At 44.0% G+C, this 24,358-nt stretch overlaps 1 protein-coding gene across 6 annotated transcripts in view; it reads left to right on the top strand.

Annotated features, from left to right (window-relative positions):
* Nucleotides 1–24,358, top strand: part of WBP1L (WW domain binding protein 1-like) — a 45,165-nt gene that overhangs the window by 17,337 nt on the left and 3,470 nt on the right. For 3 of the 6 annotated variants that reach the window (XM_009277829.2, XM_009277828.2, XM_009277826.2), the window contains one exon: nucleotides 11,324–11,426. In XM_009277829.2, coding sequence (XP_009276104.1) covers nucleotides 11,339–11,426 — 88 coding nt within the window. In that variant the 5' untranslated portion in view covers nucleotides 11,324–11,338. Of the gene's footprint in view, nucleotides 1–933; nucleotides 1,234–6,718; nucleotides 8,498–11,323; nucleotides 11,427–24,358 lie in introns of those variants that run through there. The other 3 variants (XM_009277827.2, XM_019471723.1, XM_009277824.2) reach the window with 3 other exon arrangements.

Below are 24,358 nucleotides of genomic sequence, written 5' to 3' on the forward strand. Positions count from 1 at the left end.
TGGCAGGGGTGTCCCAGTCCCCCCCGACAGACGAGGACAGCTGCTGATTAAAGAAAAGCACAAAAAAAAGAGGTTGCTGAACTTCCAAAGTGGAGGTAGAAAAGGGAGTTAAATTTAGATTACCTTCTGCAGTGTCATCTCCTACACCACTGTGGAACTTGCTGTACTCCTTGCTTGGGAGAGGACAAACAAGACATGCCATCCTGGGCACCAGATGATAAATTTGTTTATAAGGCTTAATTGCCCCTTGGCATGAAAATGTGACATGAGCTTGAGTAGAATGAGAAACCTTCCGTCGGGGCTAGTTGCGTTTTCCTTGGGGAGAGGTGGATTAAAATGTCTTCCCATCACCTGTCTGATGCTGGAGAGGCCCAATCCTGATCCTACTGAAATCAGGGGAGTTGTTGCTGTTTCTTTACTGGGACGGCTGTTTTCTGGAGGGGCCGAGAGTTGAACAGTGCTGTAAGAGTTGCTCAAAAAAAATGGAGCCGTGGTGGTAGGCAGAAGGCGGCATGGGAGTACTTTGGATCTGTGAAGGCTTTACCGAGGTCCCCGGGGTCTGGAGGTACTCAGAAACCACGGTGGTTGCTCCTAGAGCTCCAGTGCTGTTCAGCAAGCAGCATCGAACTTAGCTTTCTCCTCAAAAATAGATTAAATGTCTATTTTTGCTTAGCGAGATTTAATTATCACCGAGGAGCTGTCGGCTCTTGCCAACGTTTTTAATAGCTTCCCCTCCACTTGCAGCATCCAGTTAGCGGGGAGGAGAGCGCTTCTGCTCCTCCACGGCTCCCTGCCAGGGTCCCGCACGGGCAGTGCTGCCCAGCAGCACGCAGCTCCCGTTTGCAGCGAGCTGCCTGGTGTTAACCAGCAGCTCTCTTAAGGTTCAGGGCTTTTTTTTTTTTTTGGTGGTTTTTGGTTGTTTTTTTTTTTTTTCAGAACTGCCCGACCTGATGTCATTTCCCTCTTGCAAACACCCCGGCTGGGCTGCGTCTGAGATATGTCACGGGGAGTGGGAGGAGGAGGAGGGGGAGCCAGCGAGTGCGTGCAGTGTCCCAGGACCCTGTTTACTTAGCATTCCCAGCCGAGGAAGCCCTGGTTTAAATAGGATCGGAGGAGCGGGCTGCCCACAGCAGATGAGGAAATGGTCACTGTGGGGCTTTAAATTCCTGCCTTCCCATGCGCTGGTGCGGAGGATGAGCCTGCAGAATGCCTTTCCTCCTGGGTCTCAGACAGGTAACCAGCTTCGGTGCGGTGGGAGCTGCTTGCTCAGGTGGAGGATGTGACTGACTGCTTTTATTTTTATTCCCTCCCCCGCCCAAGGAAATGATTTCTGACTTTCCCAAAACGGAACCGTACAAACAGTGCTTCCCCACCCGTGGCGTTTGATCGGGGAGCCGTGGTAGTGTGAGAGCCGCTTTTTATTAGCGAGGAAGGAGCAAAACTGCGAGCCGGGGAAAGAGACTCTCTTGTTGTTGTTGTTGTACGTTTTGTGGCAGTGTGGCTCTTTGTGTTGTGCTCCTGTGCGGTTTTTGTTTGGTTGGGTTTTAAGGTACTTTCCACAGTCCTTAATATGGAATTGTGTTTATATTGCTTAAAAACATGCCAAACTTTGAGCCGTTTTCTTGTGTGGGCAGTATTTTGAGTGTTAAACTGTGGTTTAAAAACAATAAATAAAAAGAGACATTTATATATATATCTCATCTCTGACACAGGTCACCAAACAGAAAATGGCAATGTTCCGTGACCCCCAGCTTGGTGACTTTTTAATTGTTCTGGGAGAGTTTGAGCTTGAACAAGAAACTTGGGATAATTTAATAGCTGGTAATGTCGAGTGGAATGAGAAACGGTAGCAACTGCCCAGCTGCTCCCCGCTGGAGGAGGTGCCAACTATGTGTTCCTAGGCTCAGGGAGAGCAAACCCTTTTTTTGGTCTGGGAGGCATGTCTGGAGGGGGATCTAACTGTAAACTCTTCCCAGCACTGCTGAGATCTGTAATCCACAATAAATAGATATTGCATGATATCAGAGTGCTGCTTGCAGTTTCTAATTTAGAATTAAAAATTCAAGATTGGACCGTAGCGTGTTTTAAACTACCTACTTTCAGTTGTTTAGAAATGAAGGCAAAAGGACTTGCAGCACACTGCTGAGTAAACAGTGCTGTCTCTTTTTCCTTATCGCTTCAGTTTTTGGTGAAATGCAGCTTGCTCCCTCCCTCCCTCCCACCCTGCTGAACTGGAAACAGTTTTACATAAGAAACTACCTCTAGCACAATGACCTTCTGTAATTGAATGCAATAGCTATAATAATAGTTCACTTGTTAGCACTCAGGGCAAAGAGACTTTCCCGAAAAACCTCGGAACTGAGTCAAGGGGGGAAATTCGGGCACGAAGGCTAAATGGCTTTAGGTAACTCTAAACTTGCAGTGAGACATAGCTGGCTTAAATGTTGAGATTGCTCGAGTCTCACAGTGTGGTTTTTCTCTAAAGTTCTATTTCTAAATTAATCTTTTTGTTTTAGAGACGTGTTTTGGACAATTGAGGTGCTGCATAAGGTGTAAAACCAGAAATTAGGTGTAATTCAGCTTCCTTTGCTCAAACTGCGAACATCTGGTTATCTGAGTGGGCTGGATGGTACTTTTTTCTCTGCTTGTAACTTTTCTGCATCGATACAGGAAGCAGAAAAAAGGTGTTGCCTCAGGAACACAAGAGCAAAGCTCTTGACTATTTTTATCCGCTGATGAGAGATGTAGTGGGAAAGAGCTGCTTGTGGAGCTGCTCGAACTTTTCTTAGTTTTAATCATTTTGAGTTTTAATCATTTTTAGACTTAAAAAAAATTAAATATTTGTGATTGTGTCCTGCATGCAGATAGTATTCAGAAACTTCTTTTTCCACTTCTAAAAGAGCAGAAAAAAAGGGTTGTTAGTGAACAGTGCTATTTAATTAAAAGTGTGGGAGGAATTCAGGAACATCTCGTCACGCATCCGCCTCTATTGTCTCTTGCGTTTGCACTTGGACTGTAAACACTTGGTTGTCTGGGATGTCCTTTGTTGTTGTTCCCACTCAACACAAGGGGTGCTGATCCTGGGGTGCCCTGCCGTGAGCTGCGTGACGAGGACGAAACAGTCACAGTGGGAGCCTGGGCTCCCCGGGACAGGCACCCCTTGCTCACTGCTGCACCGCACTGAACAACTAGTTCCCCTGGATCTGTCTTCACTTCTTTGGGACCCAGTGGCAATTGCAGCACAGCAGATGGACTGCCGAACACATGGTAAAAATAGGGTGTTTGGTTTGGGGGTTTTTGTTGTCGTTGCAGCGGGGATGATGTTTAAATGCCTGAAAAGCTAGGTCAGCTCTATCTGACATCGGTGCAACGTGGGTGTTTAAAGCTCCCGTCCCAGAAAACATGGTTGTAGAGGATCTCAGCTTTCAGTTTTAAGTGAGCATTTCCTCTTAGGGTTGCAGGTGGAAGCTTGAACACGTTCGTCTAGTTCACTGCATAAATGTAAAAGGAAAAAAAAAATGTTAAAATGTTGGATTCCTAACCTTTTCAGTTTTAATTTTAACTGCTTAAGGTTTCTGTGTTGTCAACTGTTTGGTGGTTTAAAACAACAAAATGCAAGACAGTCTCCTCAAAGCTGTAATTTCCTAGAAGCATCTATCTTTAATGTGAAAGGGCTGTGACTACAGCTGGGAAGCTTCTAGCAAGGCGTGAAGGAAGTAAACACTTTCATGTGGCGCTTAAAATGCGAATGTGCAGTTCTTGGAGTCTGAAAGTGAAACTTGCGATAAACAAAAATGAAACCAGCTCTTATTGAAATATATCAAAGTGTCCACGATCTGTGAAAGGACAGTGTTCCTTTAAAGATTGTTGGAGTATTTCTCCAAGATAAATGGATGCAACAAACCAATTTGTTCCTCAGATAAAGGTTAATAAAACCTCAGAGGTTCTGCATCTGCTGGAGGTGAAGATGGATCTGCTGTGGCTGATTAATCATGGTGATTTAAATATAATTCTCCTCATGCTGGCATTAGCGAAGCAATAAACGTTGTGGATTAGAATTCCCATTTTGGAGATCTTTATTGTGCCTGGGACAGCTCAGAGGCGTCATTCCTCCCCCACTTATTACACTTTAAGTTTTTGGATGTTTGCACTTAACACATTTTTTTTTTCCACATTCAGCAAAACAGTATTTGTGGTGAGTGTCTTATGAAGAAATGTCCAGACTTGATTTATTTCCTGGCCTCAGTTGTCTGTCGTAAGGCAGGCTTACAGGAATTTATCCCCTGTCGTGCTGGCAGAGGCTGGCACCCGAGGTTCCAGTAACTCACAGCAATCAAAGCTGGTTTCATCTTTACCAATCTTATATGCTTTTGTTAAATTGAATCCAACAAAGGTATGGCACTTGCTTAAATGGTGGATTTTTGCTTTTATGTTCCAAAGGACTAACAAGTATAGTGTTTATGAAGATGGGAGAAGGACCGGAGGCTTCGGGGTGGGTGTCAGTCCTGAGCTGCACTGGTGATTCAGGGTTCCCCTGCGGTTCTGCCTGTCCTTGCTGCGATCCCACCTGCTGTCCTTCTCTGAAAGGATCTAGTGATACTTTATTTAAGATGAATTTTGGTTAGGAACTGTGGGGGCAGCTGGCAAACCAGGAATTGTAGGCGAACCCTATGGCAAGATTCGACATTCCAGCCTAATACTTTCAGTAGCAATGTCAACCTGCTACCACTTGAGTCTCTTATCTCAGAGATGCTCATCTTCTTTGGTAGCTTTGTGTTTGCATTCTCATGAGCTATTGCTGATGGGCTTGGCTAGCCAACACTAGTGATAGTCTGATATGTGAGTTTGAGTAAAAGCCAAGTGGTAACTCATAAATAGTGGGTATCGAATGCAGTTTTTCCTGTTGGTTGTTTCTAACATATTTAAGGTACTGACAGTCACTTCCATTCTGTTACTCTGGGTGCTTAAAGAATATATATCATTCAAATACTGATTGCGAGTTACTCAAAATACATATTTTTTTAATACATTTTTCTGAAGACTCTGTGACTTGCTTGAATCCATCCTGCTTTGTTGTTATGGGTGCGGCTGGGTACTGAAAGCAAGGGACTGTTGCCTGCGAGTAATGAGATTAGTGAAATAACTAGGTCAGGATTTTTTTTTATTATTATTATTAAATAGATGCTTATTACCAAAGTCCCCTATGAGAGCTGTGAAACCAGAAGGTCTGGAGCGGTCACAGGTTGAGCCCGAGTCCTGCTAAAACCAGTAGCAACTTGCCCTCCGGCGGATGCCAGCTTGGCAGTCTCCCTTCAGCCTGCTGCTGGGCTTTTCACTGTGTCCCACTGTTTGTACGCCTGTTATTCAGCTCCTTGCTCACCCCTGTCATTCTGTTATTAATCCCCATCTCTTCCAGTTCAAATAGTAATTTGCTATGTAGTGCCTTGACAAATGCTGTACTGAAGTTTGGAGAGAATAGGAAATTAGAGTAGGTTTAAAAAACTGGCTATCCTAGAAGAGAGGAATGGCATATAACCTGCTGCCAGTAAATGGAAGTCACATTTCAAAGTGTTTTCCAGGGTGTCTGGGTGTTACCAAGGTTAGGATGAATACTCTGGTAGGCTGAATGACACATAGAGGCCATATAAATGCAAGGTGCTCATATTTAGGGTAACGGAGGCTGGATTTCTGTGGAAGAGGAGACAGAGCAAAAAGCTAAAATGGTTATTAGATCTCCGTGATATCAGCCACTGCCGGTTTTGGTTACCTGGTTAAGGCCAGCTGAGGAGTCATCCTTTGTAGGTGGTTCACTGCCAACTATGCGCTTTTGAGTGTGGGCTGTGGTATTTGTTGCTGCAGTTGCACATACTAATTTTCAGCTTGGAAAATAGCCACACTGGTCTGGAATTTGCTCATCTTCATCTTTCTCCTTTTTGACATAGCAACGATGTTCCCAGGTTGACTGCTGACTTTCAGGAGTAGAAAAGTGTGAAGTGCCTTGATTGGAATGATACTCCACTGTCAATCAGTTCTCATTTCCCTCCATTTCCTACATCGGCTTCAGGTGCAATAAATCCTAACAGATTTATGGGCATTAAACCCAACCATTTAGTACTGAAAACCTTTACAAAAGTAGGATAAGGAGGTCTGATTCCATCCTTTCTTGCAGCAAGGGGCAATTCAGGCAACCTGCAGACCTCCATGAATACCTCCTGTCTTGATCATGCCCCAGATTTTGACCTTTAATTTGTCACGTAGACCTCCAGCAAAGGTCCAATACTAAACTGGAAGGTGGAGAAAATAATTGGCTCTTTTCCCTGGCACTGATGTTAACGTTTGCTGTAGCTTCAGATGTGACAACATATGGCACTGCCTTGAGTTCTCTTATACCTACCACTGCTGGATATTTTAAGGATTATTTGTAAAAGCAGTTGACAGCAAAAGTGTGCTACTGGCAGAGTTGCCAGCATGGTTGTGGGTTTATCATAAATGCCAAATATCAACAAGAAAATAAGTTAAAAAAAAAAAAAAATCTTATTTTTATTCAAACAAGTTGCTTTATAAAGTTTATGACAAGTGAAAACTAATCCAAAACTCCACATCTGAAATATTAAGAGACTCTCCAAATGCACCAAGATGAGGTCTTCCCAACTCAACTGGTTTCATGAGAAAGAGCCTGCACGAGATTTATTAAATGGTATTTTTATTAAACAAGTTGCTTTATAAAGTTTATGACAAGTGAAAACTAATCCAAAACTCCACATCTGAAATATTAAGAGACTCTCCAAATGCACCAAGATGAGGTCTTCCCAACTCAACTGGTTTCATGAGAAAGAGCCTGCACGAGATTTATTAAATGGCCTCTGTTGGACTGGATGGGGAGAGAACACAGGCTCCAGGACTGCAGAGCCTTCTCCTGAAAGCTCCTGGCTTTAGAGTGTGCGTCAGGGATCCAGTGAGTCCAGTTCCTCAGATCTGCGTCAGCTCTTAGGATGATGCCAAGGAGGCAGTGATGCACATGCAGCCTAGAGTACATGCTGCTTTACAGGACAAAGCCAATCCCTTGAAATTAGTTGGAAATCTCCTAGGCTTTGCAGGTGGGAGATAACGGATGGCATGTTCAGGCTTCTTAGTTGCAAAACAGGAATATTCTGCTCTAATGGAGGTGAACGAAAGAGCAGACCCGTGTAGATGCTGCTTAGTAATCCTGTCTGGAGGTGTCTGCAGTTAGCCGAACAAAGGCTGGTGGGGAGGGATGTGCTTGCCTGGACAACAAGAAAACAAGACTGTCCTTCAGCAGGGAAGCCTGCGCTGGAATGTGATAGCCACTGGCTATTGGGGAAGAAAGTGCTTTCGGAAAGAAGCCCTCCCCCTTCCTTGTTTTCATAAGACTACCTAAAAAAACCCAACAAAACCTCTTTGTAGTAGTTTGATGAAAACTCCATGCTGATGATCATTAAAAATGATCATTACAAGCACTACTTGAAATGGAAACTAGAAACAAAGGCAGGTCAATAAAATGTGAGTGCTCCAACTTTGCTTCTATGAGATTTTTTTTTTTCCCCCCCCATATATACTTTTCTTACTTATAAAACTACTCTTTCAGTCTTGTGCCTTGTCCATGCCTGTTGGTGTGAAAGAGGAAGTAGTGTGCTTTCATAGCACAAGCACTTGTGATATTGTTTCCTGGAGACATTTAGGCTATAGATAACTATTGCTGATATGTCTTAAGTAGTTACCATTTGGCAGCATATGACACAAAGAATGAATGGGAGAAGGAAGTAGAAGTAACACAACACTGATGGTGTGAAAAGTGCAGGCTGGGATTTAATTAGAAATTGAAGCCTGATCAAAGTGCTTGGTGGTAGGCAGAAGATTCCTAACAAAAAAATGTCACAGTCTGTCATGGCCTGTACTGATGGCAGTGCATAACCTCTTCCTTGGCTTGCAGAGCAGTGCAAGAAACCATACAGTGGCTCAGCTTTTCACAGAAATGAGTCTTGACTTAAGTGGAGAGAGGAAAAGAGACTGAAACGCTCAATCCAAAGGAGACACCTGTAACATATCCCAAAACAATGCTCTCCTTGTGCTGGAATCTTTGCCTTGTAGACTTTTTCCGAAGATTTGTTGCCTTTACATTTTATCTCTTTCCCTGTGCTAGGTTGAGTAACCTAGCGTTGGAGGTAGCTGTGCTCTGAGCAGGGGTCGGGCCACGTGACCTGCTGGGATCCCTTCCAAACTAAATTATTCCTTGATTCTATGAAACTGTTTGGAAACAAGGGTGACAGTTCTGGGTCTGACACGTGGCACCGAGTCTGACTGCTTCATGTTCCCAGAAACCCATCGGTGGCCGGGCTGGCAGAGGGCTGCAGAAAGGCTCCAAGAGGAGCTGCGTGGACTTTGAGGAGCATGGCTGGTGACTGGCACTGCAAGGACTTTGAAACCCTGGACTTTCTGAACTGTGGGAGCTGAAAGCTAACTGAGACACTATTCAAAGGTACAAGCACTTACACATTAGCACAGAAGATGATTTCTCTTGGTCAGTGTGTAAAGAAGCTCCGGACAGTGAGATTTGAATTCTACTTTAGATGGGAAAGCAGGATGTTGCTTGAGACTTGATCTCCAAAAGCAGACAGGAACAACCTGCAGAATACCAGCCTAGCTGCTGAGGATCTTCTGTTCAACATGTACACCCATCCCCTCATAGATCTGTTTGCCAGCTGGGCTAACAAGAAGCAACCTTGCACATAAGCATATGGCATTGTGGAAAGGTCACTTCAAATATAATAAGGTTGGCAAGAGGGAGTCAGGAAGTTCAAATAAAAGGATAACGTGATGAAAGTCTCTGAAAAGCTGCAAGTTCTTAAGTGGGAAAAATATAGCGATGTTGAAGCTGTTATAGGTTGCTGCTGCCAAAAGACACTGATGTGTTGCTTATTGCTACTCTTTGAAGCAGACAACACTGAATGGAACAAATTTTGGGGGAGTAAACACAGGTGGTCAAAGATGGATCAGTGTTGTGATACAGAGGAGTTCCTGAAATGGCACCATAGGACTCTGTTCTTTCACCAGCTCCACGTGATTCATTTGCTGGTTCAACAGGTCGCATTGATCTTCATGTGTCACAACCACAGACCTCAGCCGGTCACTTTCTGGCTTGTGCATTATCAACAGAATTACAGTTTTGCAATGGGATCTTAATTTCTCAATTCTGTTGCTGTGAGAGCCAAAATCTATGCTGTTCGTAAGTTGCATTAACTCTGCAAGGCCAACAAAAATGAGGAAAAGTGTAAATAAACTAATGAGAACAGATAAGGGAATAGATGTGTCCTGTTTCTAGTTCTTTTGCTGACTAAAATTACAATTTTTGGAATGAATAGCATGCCTGAAGCAGAAAATGCTCTGCTAGCTCAACAATGTCTCCTAAAAGTTGCTATTAGCCACTGCAATTAGAAATGGAAAACACCTCCTTACCCTATAGGAAAATGTTGTGTCTACTATTGGCATGCAGCATCTCGAGACAAGAACATAAAATGTTTGCTTTAGCTACCTGCAGTAAAGCAGTTTGACTGGTCTGTCCAGCAAAATGCTCTTCTCTTCCTGGAAACAGGAGGCAGGCGCCCCTCCAGCTTGTTGCCTCTGCGGATGAATTTTAAGGAGATGGCCCACTGGTGCTTTTTAGAGCCTTTTGTGGAAATCATGGTACCTGTGGAAGGAGGGGAAGTGGTCTATCATATGCTGAGTCGTGTTTGCTGAACTGTGCCCTCAGACGATCAAAACCCTTTCAAAAGTTGGTGTGACTTCTTAGGAGGAGAATGCAGCGTGGGATCTTTTCTGTTGAACCTTAGGTGGTAGGAGGTTCTTCTGCTTTTAGAAGTTGTATTGTTGCTGTAATATGGGTGCTCAGGTGAGGGACCCACGGGCCCAGTGTTGAGGAGGTATGGCTCCGACTGGGGTGCTGCGTGGTGGGGGAGTGCTGGTGCTTCCCCAGATCCCCAAATAGACCGAGTCTTCGTGCGAACTTAGTGCAGGACTCTTCTGCATTGAAACTGCTGCCTTACATCACTTGTTCAGTGAGGTGGTCCACAATCTGAAATGGACTTTGTGTTTTGTGCATATGGTGACTCCATAGATGCTTGTGAGAAGCATGGCCGTAGTGCACTCACATAAAATAGAGGAACAGTGCAGTTCAGCCGGTGTTGGGGTCCGCCAGTGTACATTCCAGTAGCCTGCTGGTTGGGTTTGCTGCTCTTCCTAGCTGTTTGGGTTTTGTTGGGCTTTTTTGTTTGGTTTGTTTTGGTTTGTTTGGTTTTGGGGTTTTTTTTGGAAAGGTGGTACTTATAAAATGAATTCTTTCAACATGTCTTTCAGTATAAACCTCCGCACATTTTCTTTGCCTTATCATAAATATTAAGTGAAAGAAAGTGACAATTTTAGACTATGTTACAGGTTTGTTTGCAACACCGATGTTTTTTATTAAGATCTGTTTGTTTCGTAAGAAACTATGTAGTGTATTCTAACTTCCAGGTTGCCCCAAAGCCTACCAAAGGATGTACAAACCATAACTTGTAAAATACTTCTGTTTTCCTGTGTTTTGTACTTTTTCCCACCCATGTTTTCAGACTAGCAGGAAAACATGGACTTTTGTGAAGCGGTGCACCACGTGGGGGACTGAGACCTCACACTGTAGTCCTTTTCCATCTTAAGTGTCCTGAGGACATGCTGGGTGATACGGTACAGCTGATTTGGCTCTGCTCCTGGACTACTTCGCTATTCCAGGAAGAAGTTTTACAGGAATGCTGATCTTGTATAAAGCACATGGCTAATTATGAAGGAATCACTTTAGATTGGAATCTCGCAGGAACATACTGTAATTATCATTTAGATCTAAATGAATCCAAGCAGTCTTTTCTCAAATTATAATGTTCTGTTTATTAATGCATTTCTTCCACTTGGCATTCAGCCTCAGTAATGCAGCGATAGTGTGTAAAATATGGAACAAATGACATCTCTTCTTTAAGAGAATGCCTGGCTCCTAAAATGTGATAACTTCTAATGGAAAAGGAAAGGAATGATGAGAAAGCAGCACTGACTAGATGCTAAAGCAATGTAACTCATGACTTTGGAGATACGGGGTTTTCTTCTGAACAGTCCTTTGTGTTTTTTGGTGATCCTTAGCTGTATTTTAACCTCTTAATGTATTTTAGAGTTTCCCAAGACCATAACTTGTGACTTTTCAAATGCTTGCAGATCGTTGAGTAAAAGATTACATTTACAGAAGATACTGACAAAGCATCTTAAAAGTGTGTCTGTTTAATTTTAGGACAAGGAAACCTGCATGGGTGTCAACAATCAAAGTTACATATGTGAAACGGGCCACTGTTGTGGACAATCCCAGTGTTGCAACTACTACTATGAACTCTGGTGTAAGTCCTTCCGTTTTGTATGGCTTCCCTTCCTAATCTGCATGGCTCTCATACCATACTGCAGGTCTGGCTTGTGTTCCGTGGGGTTTTGTATTCAGCCCTTGTTATGCATTGCCATTGCATTTCACTGCAACACAAACCAGAGTTGACCTGATATGGCAAGGGAAATAGGGTTGTTACTACAGTGGGCATCGCCTGCTTTTTGAGGAGTAATGGGTCGTCTTGCCACGTTCATCGCTGGAGATTTGTTGTTTGGTTTTCTCACTGATTTGGGCAATACTGAGAGTGCTCAAAATAACATTGTATGTGAGTGAGGAAACCACGCTTGAGGGAGAAATGCTGATACGCACACCACCAGAGTTTGACACACTCAAACAGAGAATTAATTTAGTATCTTTCATCTTATTGTTTTAGTTCTTTGCAAGAACGACAGTTTAAATCTGATTTATCTTTTTAAAGCTGTCCTTTCAAGGAGGGGGGCCAGGACGTTTATTCTCTTCAGGACACATCTTGTTTGGAGCACAGCTCCTTGGGTGGAGAGGGTTTTGGGCAAATCTTGTGGGCTGACAGTGGCTGAATACTGTGGGCTGTGAGGAACATACATTGCTCATTGCAACCGCTCTTATCGCCTCTTTACCAAAATCTGGGATTTAAAACTAGCCATGTTTCTAATGAGTGGTTGAGTGAATATACCTAAGTCCCTTTAGATGGCAGCAGGCAGGTCAAAGCCGTGAGCAAGACTCTGATAAAGATATATGGAAAAATGGAAAGTTGAAAGGATAGGAAAGTAAGAAATGGTGAATTTTAAAGGCAAACTTTTAAAAAGAGTTGTGCCGGTCTGATGGTGTCTTCCTTTCTTGAGGAGGAGCACAAAGGGTTGAACATTGATGTTGACATGCTGTTGTACTGCCAGGAGCCTAGGCTGAGAAGGCATGTGTGCTCCCAGAATTTGGAAATGTGGCACTCTGAACATTGTACCCCCACATTAGAGACTGGAGATATTTTCTTACCACACCCAATGGTATCTTGTAGCTTTTATGCAACTGTGCTATCTACTTAGTCCCTCTGCTGTGCCCACAGTTTCACTTTCTCAAAGTAGCATGTGTGTGGAAATGTATTATACATACAAGGAGTGTCACTTAACCTGAATCCAAGGACAGGAATAGCTGACACTTTATCCTTTAGTCTAGAAACATGCTTTTACTTTCAAATTAACCAGTGAAGCATGGGGGACGTGGTTGTAAATTAAACAGGGCTCTAATAGACTCCTTCAAGGCACACTGTGCATCAGACTGTAGTGGCTGGCTGTGTCAATATTAATGGCAGAATTTGAACGTATTGCAGACCTTTTACAGCAGCTTTATTTTCAGAAGTCTCCAAACAGTTCAAGAAACAATTCAGGAACGTGTGGGCAGCTCCAGGGACCCTAGCAGGCTGAGAAATAGGCATGAGTGCATGGCTGCCTTGGACTGCCGGGTTCAGATTGTAGCAGTCAGCAGCACAGGCAGGACAGATGGCTGGAATTTGTTCGGACTACATGGGGATGCATGGACAAAGCAGAGTGGGGAAGGTCAGACCCGGTTTTGGATTTGTGTGGGTGGGAATGTAGAGGAAGAGGCATGTATGCAAGGGCTTACAGACTCTGTGGCAAGCAGGATCTAAATTGAGCAACAGCATGGAGTACAGCTGCGCACTGGAGCTTCTTGCACGGTCACCATGTTTCTCCCATGGACATCTTGAAAGAGAGGCTTAATTGAATTGCATACAAACAATACAGTCCAAACAATAGCCCCCTGCCATTTTAATAGAATGATTTTACTTTAACTGTCTTTGCGCTCTAAGTATGGCACAGACTCTTATACTTGGCAGCGCCTGGCTGCATCATAAAAGTTCTTGGAAGATAAAACCAGATTGTGTTAGAAGGAAGCAGCATATTTCAGGCTTCTTTCTAGGGCAAGCACACAGGTCATGCTGAGATCATGGAATAAACATACTAGTGGCACACACTGCTGGATGGTTCCTCGGGAGGAATGGGTTTCTGTGTTGAGATTCACATTCCTTCTGCATTGCAGAAAGCACCATAAACCACACTGAGATGAGGGGAATAATGCAAACATGAGACCTATTCTTCTAGGCTTTCTGCAAATTCAGGCAAACATGCAACATTGATTTAAAATTGGTTAATGTTTTCAAAGGTTACTTTGCCATTATGAGTGGTAGGAAAAGGTTTCTGGGATTGGGAGGGGAGACAAGGGCATGTCCTTTAAATTTAAGAAAACTCATATTCTAGAGCTTGTGACTACAGCTGCAGAACTTACCTGCTGCTCCAGGAATTGTTGAATATCTTCGGTAGGTACGTGTGGTGAGGCACTCTTGAGACCTTCAAGGTGAATAGCAGTGATAGTATATGTAAATAGTCTAGAGCAGTGAATTGATGGTGTGGAGAGCAACAGCTTTACATGCTTGGGAATAGGGTAGCTTTTTAAAAGTTAATAATAACTTTTGGTTAATGAACAGTTAAGTTAGCAGCACCTTTTAAGTGTGGCTTCATGGTTGTTCTGTGTTTTGATTTTAACCAGTATATGCATGTACTGAAGTAGCTTTTGAGAAGTTTCTGCTCCTCTTGACCTTCTCAGACCACCAGTGATATTGTGTGCCTGAAAACAGACCTTCTTGCTAGTCCCCTTGAATTAAATCCTGGATTTATTTACCACCACAGCTTCGGGGGGAGAAGAGGCAGAGGAGGGTGGCATTTGAAATGGAAAAGAAAACTAGTCTGTCTTCGCTGGACATGCTTTCTGAAATGTGATCCTGTCTTGTGGCCACTTGGAGTTTTTCCCGTTAAAAAGGATCTTTTTCCCAGTTTAAGAATTGGAGAGAAGTTTGTCTTTGAAAATGGCTGATCTCAACATTTCTAGACAGCAAGTAAAGTTGCAGTAATTATAAACCAGTCCTTGAGGGTAGTGGAACAGGATGCAAAATCAAGAACCGCTCTTATCGCCTCTTTACCAAAATCTGGGATTTAAAACTAGCCATGTTTCTAATGAGTGGTTGAGTGAATATACCTAAGTCCCTTTAGATGGCAGCAGGCAGGTCAAAGCCGTGAGCAAGACTCTGATAAAGATATATGGAAAAATGGAAAGTTGAAAGGATAGGAAAGTAAGAAATGGTGAATTTTAAAGGCAAACTTTTAAAAAGAGTTGTGCCGGTCTGATGGTGTCTTCCTTTCTTGAGGAGGAGCACAAAGGGTTGAACATTGATGTTGACATGCTGTTGTACTGCCAGGAGCCTAGGCTGAGAAGGCATGTGTGCTCCCAGAATTTGGAAATGTGGCACTCTGAACATTGTACCCCCACATTAGAGACTGGAGATATTTTCTTACCACACCCAATGGTATCTTGTAGCTTTTATGCAACTGTGCTATCTACTTAGTCCCTCTGCTGTGCCCACAGTTTCACTTTCTCAAAGTAGCATGTGTGTGGAAATGTATTATACGTACAAGGAGTGTCACTTAACCTGAATCCAAGGACAGGAATAGCTGACACTTTATCCTTTAGTCTAGAAACATGCTTTTACTTTCAAATTAACCAGTGAAGCATGGGGGACGTGGTTGTAAATTAAACAGGGCTCTAATAGACTCCTTCAAGGCACACTGTGCATCAGACTGTAGTGGCTGGCTGTGTCAATATTAATGGCAGGATTTGAACATATTGCAGACCTTTTACAGCAGCTTTATTTTCAGAAGTCTCCAAACAGTTCAAGAAACAATTCAGGAACGTGTGGGCAGCTCCAGGGACCCTAGCAGGCTGAGAAATAGGCATGAGTGCATGGCTGCCTTGGACTGCCGGGTTCAGATTGTAGCAGTCAGCAGCACAGGCAGGACAGATGGCTGGAATTTGTTCGGACTACATGGGGATGCATGGACAAAGCAGAGTGGGGAAGGTCAGACCCGGTTTTGGATTTGTGTGGGTGGGAATGTAGAGGAAGAGGCATGTATGCAAGGGCTTACAGACTCTGTGGCAAGCAGGATCTAAATTGAGCAACAGCATGGAGTACAGCTGCGCACTGGAGCTTCTTGCACGGTCACCATGTTTCTCCCATGGACATCTTGAAAGAGAGGCTTAATTGAATTGCATACAAACAATACAGTCCAAACAATAGCCCCCTGCCATTTTAATAGAATGATTTTACTTTAACTGTCTTTGCGCTCTAAGTATGGCACAGACTCTTATACTTGGCAGCGCCTGGCTGCATCATAAAAGTTCTTGGAAGATAAAACCAGATTGTGTTAGAAGGAAGCAGCATATTTCAGGCTTCTTTCTAGGGCAAGCACACAGGTCATGCTGAGATCATGGAATAAACATATTAGTGGCACACACTGCTGGATGGTTCCTCGGGAGGAATGGGTTTCTGTGTTGAGATTCACATTCCTTCTGCATTGCAGAGAGCACCATATACCACACTGAGATGAGGGGAAAAATGCAAACATGAGACCTATTCTTCTAGGCTTTCTGCAAATTCAGGCAAACATGCAACATTGATTTAAAATTGGTTAATGTTTTCAAAGGTTACTTTGCCATTATGAGTGGTAGGAAAAGGTTTCTGGGATTGGGAGGGGAGACAAGGGCATGTCCTTTAAATTTAAGAAAACTCATATTCTAGAGCTTGTGACTACAGCTGCAGAACTTACCTGCTGCTCCAGGAATTGTTGAATATCTTCGGTAGGTACGTGTGGTGAGGCACTCTTGAGACCTTCAAGGTGAATAGCAGTGATAGTATATGTAAATAGTCTAGAGCAGTGAATTGATGGTGTGGAGAGCAACAGCTTTACATGCTTGGGAATAGGGTAGCTTTTTAAAAGTTAATAATAACTTTTGGTTAATGAACAGTTAAGTTAGCAGCACCTTTTAAGTGTGGCTTCATGGTTGTTCTGTGTTTTGATTTTAACCAGTATATGCATGTACTGAAGTAGCTTTTGAGAAGTTTCTGCTCCTCTTGACCTTCTCAGACCACCAGTGATATTGTGTGCCTGAAAACAGACCTTCTTGCTAGTCCCCTTGAATTAAATCCTGGATTTATTTACCACCACAGCTTCGGGGGGAGAAGAGGCAGAGGAGGGTGGCATTTGAAATGGAAAAGAAAACTAGTCTGTCTTCGCTGGACATGCTTTCTGAAATGTGATCCTGTCTTGTGGCCACTTGGAGTTTTTCCCGTTAAAAAGGATCTTTTTCCCAGTTTAAGAATTGGAGAGAAGTTTGTCTTTGAAAATGGCTGATCTCAACATTTCTAGACAGCAAGTAAAGTTGCAGTAATTATAAACCAGTCCTTGAGGGTAGTGGAACAGGATGCAAAATCAAGGTATTATTTTGTTAAGGGGTGGAGTGGAGGAATGGAGAACATGATATGCCAAGCAGGTGGACAGCCTGTGTTTAAAATTAGATAACAGCCCGGTTCAGATTCCCCACCCATCTCTTATTAAAAAAAAATAGTGCCATGTTGCCAAATAATAAAACTATATCCAGATTTATACATATATAGGTCTCATAGCTATATAAAGGTCTAATTAGTTCTTAGCTCAAGCTTGGTAGCTGGTAATGTGTGGGGGGGAAGTGCAGTATGTCTTTTAATTTTCTTGGAATAGAATCATAAAAAGTAAAAGGGAAGAAGGGGCTTTACTGTTGCATTTCCTCACATAGGGAAAGGTATTTGGATGGTGGTTGAGCTGGTTCAACATTTTAGCCTAACAATTTCTTCGGGCTCCTCAGAGAGCTCACAGTCCCCAAGGGGGAGATTGTGGTCTTGGGAGAATGGCAGCAGCCGCTGGATTTTGCTTACTAACAGTTTTTATTCAGGTCTGTTATGATGTGATTGTGATTTGCTGGAGTTTTCCAATGTTGGCCTTTGTTCAGGCCTGACAGGTGTCTTACTGCATGAATGTTCCAAAATACCACTTTTCAAAATACAGGAGAGAAGATAATCAAGGAATGCAGTTCCTGTATTTTGCAGGATAAGAATTAAGGCTCAGATGTTCTGGATTTTCCCAAGTTGAAGTGTATAATGTGGACTGAAAACCAAATCCAGATCTCCTGACATCCATCCTTGTGTCTCTCCTTGCCTATTGAGGACCAGCATGAAATTAAACGATTCCAGAGGCTCTGAACACAGCAAGCAAAGCTGTAGAAAGTATTTTGCATGGTGTGGTTGGAAGAATAGTACGCTGTGCTTCAGGAATCGTGGAGCATGGAAACAGGCAGCTGGTCACTGTGTGCAGATGATCTCAGTTGTAGGATTTCAAAGTTAAAGGGCTTTGCTGGTCTTGGGTCATTTAGGTACTGTACAACAAACCAGCATTGGCGATGAGTGAGTGTTCAGATGTTGGATGTGCCTGTTTTGCTTCATTTTGGCTGCTTTAGCAGTGATACTGAGCCCCTCTGTTTCTGAAAGAAAAAAAAGAAGAAAAGATCTTGACTGTTTGGGCCCTAGTGGAAGGGTTGTACAGGAAAAAATGTTCTGTTTGCAGGCAGCACAGTTGATGTTTTTGCTGATTTTGAACATTTTGCTCATCTCTGAACGCTTCCCCTTGGAATCTCTAGACAGCTCTTTTCCCCAAAAAGCGTGCTGCCAGAAAATTTTGGCAAGGATCCGGTTAGTTGCTAAAACTAAAGCAACTGCTGTACCACGTACATGTTCCAGGTCAGCTTTATAATAGGAATTCATTTCCAAGACTTTGCTGCAGTCTCCAAACCCCTCAGTCAAACAACGCATCAGTCCCGTGTTTTCTTCCTCACCCTGTGTTATCTTACCCTTCAGTATAACCACGTCCTTTTTGAGAGAGGGATTTGCCCTGTTCCTTGCCTTTCACCCAGCCTCCTACATGGTTGTACTTGCTTTCTCTTTCCTAGTTGTATCAAACTTCCCCTTTGGCTGCTGTTACTCCTCAGCTGGTGCTTCAGCAATAACCCTCCCATGACAAAGCTTAGCCGAAAGTATAGGGCAAACAAAACAGATGTCACAAGTATGCAGAAACTCATGATAAATAGGGTCACCGAGGGAGTTATTTCCTGGTTTCCTTGTACTTTTTGTAGCCTAATCCAGACAGCAAAATCATCTTAAGCTCGTTTTGGCGTGGCTCGGTAAAATTCACAAATCCAAAGGAGCAGGCAAGCTGTCTTGCATAGTCTGACTGTGCAGATGCTGACTTTTGCCCCGTGTGGCCTGCTTCCACCTGCTCTACATTAAACAGCAAGGAAAGGCAAGAGAGCTTGCTGGTGCTGTTTCACCCCCTGCCTTCTGTACCTCCAACCCAGCTCCTCACCAAATATCCAGATCTGTTGATGCAGACTGTTCTTCAGATCTTGTTCCCAGATGTTCTGGACATGGTCTCAGCTGGATGTTCCCCTCTGATCTCTGTTAGACCACTGTTCAACATGCGTTTTACCAACATAGGTGTCTTGGGAGGAGTAAGTCAGCTGGAATTGACTGGACTTACAAACGTGTCTTCTGGAGCACAGGAGCAATTGCTCTTCAAAGGCTCCCTCCCCAGGAGAGAGGCATAAAAACGGTGTCTGCAGATATACTGCCTCAAGTTGACTCTCACTGCAAGATAAGCAAAGGATTTTTCTGAAACCTGTCTTTTTCCATCTTATCTCATGGCAGTGGCTGTACCATGTATACTGGACGCTATTCTGAAAACTAGAAACCAGCTGCAGTTAACACCCATCTCCTTTTGTCTGAGTTACCAGTCTGGGAGCAAGCGAGCAGGAGTTGGAGATGTTGTCTTCAGCTTTTTTCTTTTGCCATTGTACTCTACAAATATTCAGTAACTTTTTCCTGCAGTGTGGTCAGGCTGGGGCTGCAGTTCCACTGATTTAAACTGACATAAAACCGTCACTGAAAGTCACAGTCTTTCTTTTGCTTCTGTTGTGTTTGGCAGATGAGTTTCAACCTGCTCTGGTTCCCTCAAACCAGTTCAAACCACAGTTCTGCACAACTTTGTGCTGGCACAAGAAGAGGAGGCAGCAGGAGGTATGGAAGAGACAGGCAGGAGAGGACCACGTCATTCAGCAGCTTCTTTTTTTCCTTCTTAGAATGTTCATAGGCCTATGGCCTGGATCCTTCATCTGGCATTCTTGAGCAGCAGTGTTGACTCGTACAGGCTCGTGTCTGAAGTGGCAGGAGATGATGCGGTCTCTGTGCCAAGGACACTATTAAGTCCAAGTGCATCCGGGTTGTGGTACCAATTAAATCTCCTATTTCTGATGATAGTGTTGGCCCTGTGAAAGACAGTTTTTTTCCAGGCATGGCTGACTATGAGACCATCATTTGGGACATCACTTTTTAGTCAATGAAATTGTCCCACTTCTCCTTCTGTTCAGAACCAGCTCTCATGGAGCCAAAGCTATTACCCAGATGCTTGTCAGGCAGACACAAAAACACTTTGCAGTATGTTTTGGCTTGCTTTTAGGGGACTTCCTGCCAACAGAGCGATGGCATTTGCCCAAGTTTACCATGAACTTGAGGGCAGATTTCTCTCTTCCTACCCTTGGAACGCTCCAGAAAATGTTTTCCATTTTGCACAGGATAAAAGGAGCTTCCCTCAACGGGAATGCTGATGGCAACATACCAGGCAGCAAATACAGTACAGCATCAGACTGAACATTGCTCCCCCCTTTTTCATGAGGAGGGAATGCTTTGGGTTTTTTATTCCTAAATTATTTTATTCTTAATTATTCTTAAGTTTGAGCAAAACTGTGGTCAGTGTCCCAGAAAGGTTCTTTTTGAAGCTTTAAGCCTGGCATGTTCTTTCACAGCTGGTAGAAAACATCTCTGGTGCATGACCATGTGATGGGGCTCCCTTTCCCAAGGACGCTGTAAACGTAGCAGCCTTCTCTTTCTTCAGTACTTCCTCTGCTTGCAAGAGATGGCTTTCATGGGAGCTAATTCTGTTCCCGGGTCTTTCTGCAGCTGCCGTTCTGACTCTCTGAGCTTGGCACTCGTGTAGAGCTTTCAGCTCTGAGCCTGTCTGATGCTGGGTAAGAGGTTGGTACTTCTGTTTTATGAAAGGTTTTGGTGCTCTGGCAGGGATATCTCTTGGCAAAACTCAGCTCCTTGGCTGTGTCTGATTCACCCTTTGGTTGCATCATTACCCACCCATTGGCATCACCAGTGAATTTGACAGAAAATATAGCAGTGTTTCTCAGGACTCAGCCTTTTTTGGACTGGAGAGTGTCTCAACTTCTGACTTTTCCATAAACCAAGAGCAAGCCTGAAATTGCCTTCAAGTCCGACAGTCCCCCAGTGCGTGTTTAGCTCTGAACTGCTGCATCGCTTCTGTTGATGCTGTCCCTCAGTGGTTGTTTTTCCAAAGACCCTGTTTCCTCTCTGCCTGTCATGTTGCCCTCAGGTTGCCACAAGCTTTTGTTCCCAGTGGTCACTACCAGGTTGGTGATGGGAAATACTCTCTCTCAAATCAGACATTTAATGGTAAACGTGGCTCAGGATGCCCAGTGTCTCCCAACCTTTTCTCCTTTTCCAGTGACTGCAGCGACAGCTCAGCACAGTGCAGCTGAAAACCAGCTCGTGTCCGTTTGGGAAGGAAGCACGTGTTGAAGAGCACGGGGAAGGCTTTTGGGGACAGTGAAGGCAACTAGAAGCCCCGTTTTACTTGGCTTTTAGAGGCCTTTTAATGCCAAACTTTCGTTGCCTTTGCATATCTCACCCATTTTCAGCATGAGGCAGAGCCGGTACCTGCTTTTGCCATGAACAAGGTGTTAGCGTGTACCGCTACTGTGCTCGGCCTCTGTGTTTCCTGCTCGTGTAGTGTTGTCTTTGGGTGAATTTGAAATTCCCCTCCTTCCCCTTCTGCCAAATGATCCACTGGGTGCATGGGCCAGTGCTCTGCTAGGCTTAACTCCCTGCTGCTGGTTTGAAGCCAGGCATCACCAGGTGTACAAATGCACAGCTCAGCCCTGGACATCTTCACTCTTCACTCCATACTTTAGACATAATATTTACAATTGCACTTGGCCTTGTTCGCATAGCTTTATTCCAAATAAATGACCGTACTATACATTTGCTAGGCTTTTACAGTTTTTCTGTTCTGCAGCCAAAATTGCAGCTGTGCCCAAACGTCTGGCTAGGACATGTTGTAGAGCCTTTTATGGAGGCCCTGGAGTCCCAGCACTGTGCTGGGCTTGCAACCAGCCTGCACCCGCTCCATCTCTCAACGCTGGCACCCCTACTCAAGCGACAACCAAGGAGCCCCTTGTGTGCCTCAGCACCTACAGGTGTCCCATCCTATTGCTTCCTATGCACTGGGGGGGCTTTCAGCCCTGCGGTGCAGATGTGCTGTTGCATGACAAGGTAGGGGCAAAGCCATTAAAGAGGACGCCAGAAGCCAGGCCAGCAAATGGCTGTGGTGGGCACACGCTGCTGACCTCCTGTGATCATCCAGGCAAGTCCTTGGGCTCATGCTGAGTCAGGGGTTGAGTAATTCCTAGAAGCTCTAGGAAGTGTCAGCAGTTAATGAAACCAGGCAATAACGTGGTATTAGTGGGTTCTTTTTCTGGAAATTCCCATGAAAAACAACAGATCTCATCCACTTGTGGTTGCGAGTGTGCATAGACCCTTTGCATGAGAATGGAGGTGTTGTTCCTGGCACCGTGGCCAGATTGCAATTCAGTAAATTATGGTCTTGTTTACTTAAAATGCCACCTGCGGTTTCAGTAGGATCCAGCATTAATTTATCATCCTAAACTGTTGTATGTTGTTACTGCCTGTTGTTTACAGAGTTGCCGCACGTCTTCCCAGGAATGGCTGAGCTTACTTTGACCCCTACTCTGAGCTTGTGCATTGGTTTGTCTGCAAAGCACTTTGGGATTTCTTTGGAATGGGTAGAGACGTTCTCTAAAGAAATACTTTTTTAATCTTCTGGATGCAGGCTTGGGTGGGAGCAGTTATTCCCTGCAGAAAAATTCGGCTGCTACAGCTGAGATTGCTTAACAGTGGCGGTTCTCCAGGACATCTTAACTAACTAAGTGCTGCTTGCTACCATTGCATCTAGAGTCCTTGGGAAAGGACATGATCAAATGTGCTAAAAAGCATCTGTTTTCATAACTGTAGCTAAAATCCCTGGATAGCTGGGTGTAATTTTCCATTGTTTTTGTCCGCATGATCACGGACTGCTCTTCGAAAATAAGGAGTACTTGGAAGATGAACTGCAGGCCTACTTCAGTGCATGGTGGCGTGCTGTGCCAATGACCTGGTTTTGATGAGTGTGTTCTTGCTTCCTCAGCAAGAAAGAGCCAAGGGACTTTCTCTTAGCAAGAAATAAAGTGTATTGGTGATAGTCTTCAAACTGGGAGACAGTGGTTGCAAATGCCTGGCTTTGGAGGGAAGGGTGGACTAGACCAGTCCTTATATAAGTTTATATAAAAAGGCTTTCTTAGAAGCAGGAGGGTGTTTGGAGGGCAGTAGACGCTTTCTTAGCTCGGTTTGAAGGAAGTGCAGAGGGCATCTCGAGTGCTTCATCCTTTGCTTCTCTGGAGCAAAGATCACAGTCTTCTCTCTGCCCTTCGTGGTACAGCTGAGCAGGCTGGCTAGAAAAACTGCCTAGGAACCTTAATTTCCAGTGAAGCAAAAAAAATGGAGCATGTAACACTTTCATTCGATAGCAGGTTTTGATAAGTTTGGGTATAAGGCGGAATCCAGTCCATTAGGGAAATTGGTTGCACAAGGCAAGAGAGAGATTTCAGCTTGCTGTGCCAAAATGCATGGAGAATTTGGGTTACGACACAGGGAGGTGAAAGTCCCTGCTGAAAATGCTCGGGGGCATGATACGGCATATCCAGTTCACCTACAAACAGCCCAGTGCAGGGCTCTGAGATCTGTGATACGGGTCAATTGTACTTTGTCCTGAGCCAGAGCAATACTCCTCTCATTCTTCAAATTCCTAAACTGTTCACCTTTCCCCACCCAGCTCTTAGCAGAGAAAACATCGCTAACTCGGCAGGGGATGCTGAAAACATCAAGGTATTGTAAAGGCAGGACTAGAGGTTTTTACTAGGGAGAAACAAGCGGTTTGATCTCACAGGGCAGAATGGCCGTGCTGAAAATGGGCTGTAGCACTAGGAGTGCTACATTTTGTCTGTTTGGGAATAATGAAGAGTGGCAGAGGTCTTGCCGAAAGAAAAACAGTTGTGATCTCTGCTGAGAAGTGGTTGCCAGGCCTACGTGTTTCTAAAGGGGGAGCTCTCCTGGTATCCTTAGCTGCAAAAGCTGAGCTTAAAAAAGATAGAGATTACAGACATCTCTGAGGCAGGTAGAGCAATGGGCTGTAGTTGCAGGAGACAAAAGCCTCATCTGGAGTGAACGTTGTAGCTCTTTGAAGTGTCTCTCGGAAACATTTTTCTAGTGCATGCAAGCGTGAAGGGGGATTTATGGAAAGGAGGGGTTATTCGACCTGTTGGAGGGAGTGGAGAAAATTCAGGAAGTGCTCTTTTAAAGTTCCCTTTTAAGGAACAGTGTATGTATGGTACGGCAGTGCAGAGAAACCAGCCGTGACCGCAAATGGAGCCCAAGTTAGGTTTCTTGAGGATTCAGAGTGGGGGGCTAGTTTAATTTAATTTTGGATAATTTAAGACATTGAATACAAAAATAAGTTTTAAAAATATTTTTGAGACATTTATGTAAAAAGGGTATGTTTTTGTTAAGCATAACAATGAAGGATTTGGGCTGGAAATTAAAGAGCAGTGCAAACAAAAGCAAAACATAGTGCTTGGGGTTTTTCTCTTCTTCTGTGGTCAATCTGCAGAGTGTCTTTTGTGTCTTGATTGTTATTTTCAAACCAAAGTGCTGTGGGAGACAAGTTCAATGCTATTCACAGCTCTGCTCATATTTTTGGCTAGAAGAAATTATATCCCAGGGGTGTGAGG

Source organism: Aptenodytes forsteri, unplaced genomic scaffold, assembly GCF_000699145.1.
Source record: "Aptenodytes forsteri isolate BGI_AS27 unplaced genomic scaffold, ASM69914v1 Scaffold15, whole genome shotgun sequence".
Taxonomy (NCBI): domain Eukaryota; kingdom Metazoa; phylum Chordata; class Aves; order Sphenisciformes; family Spheniscidae; genus Aptenodytes; species Aptenodytes forsteri.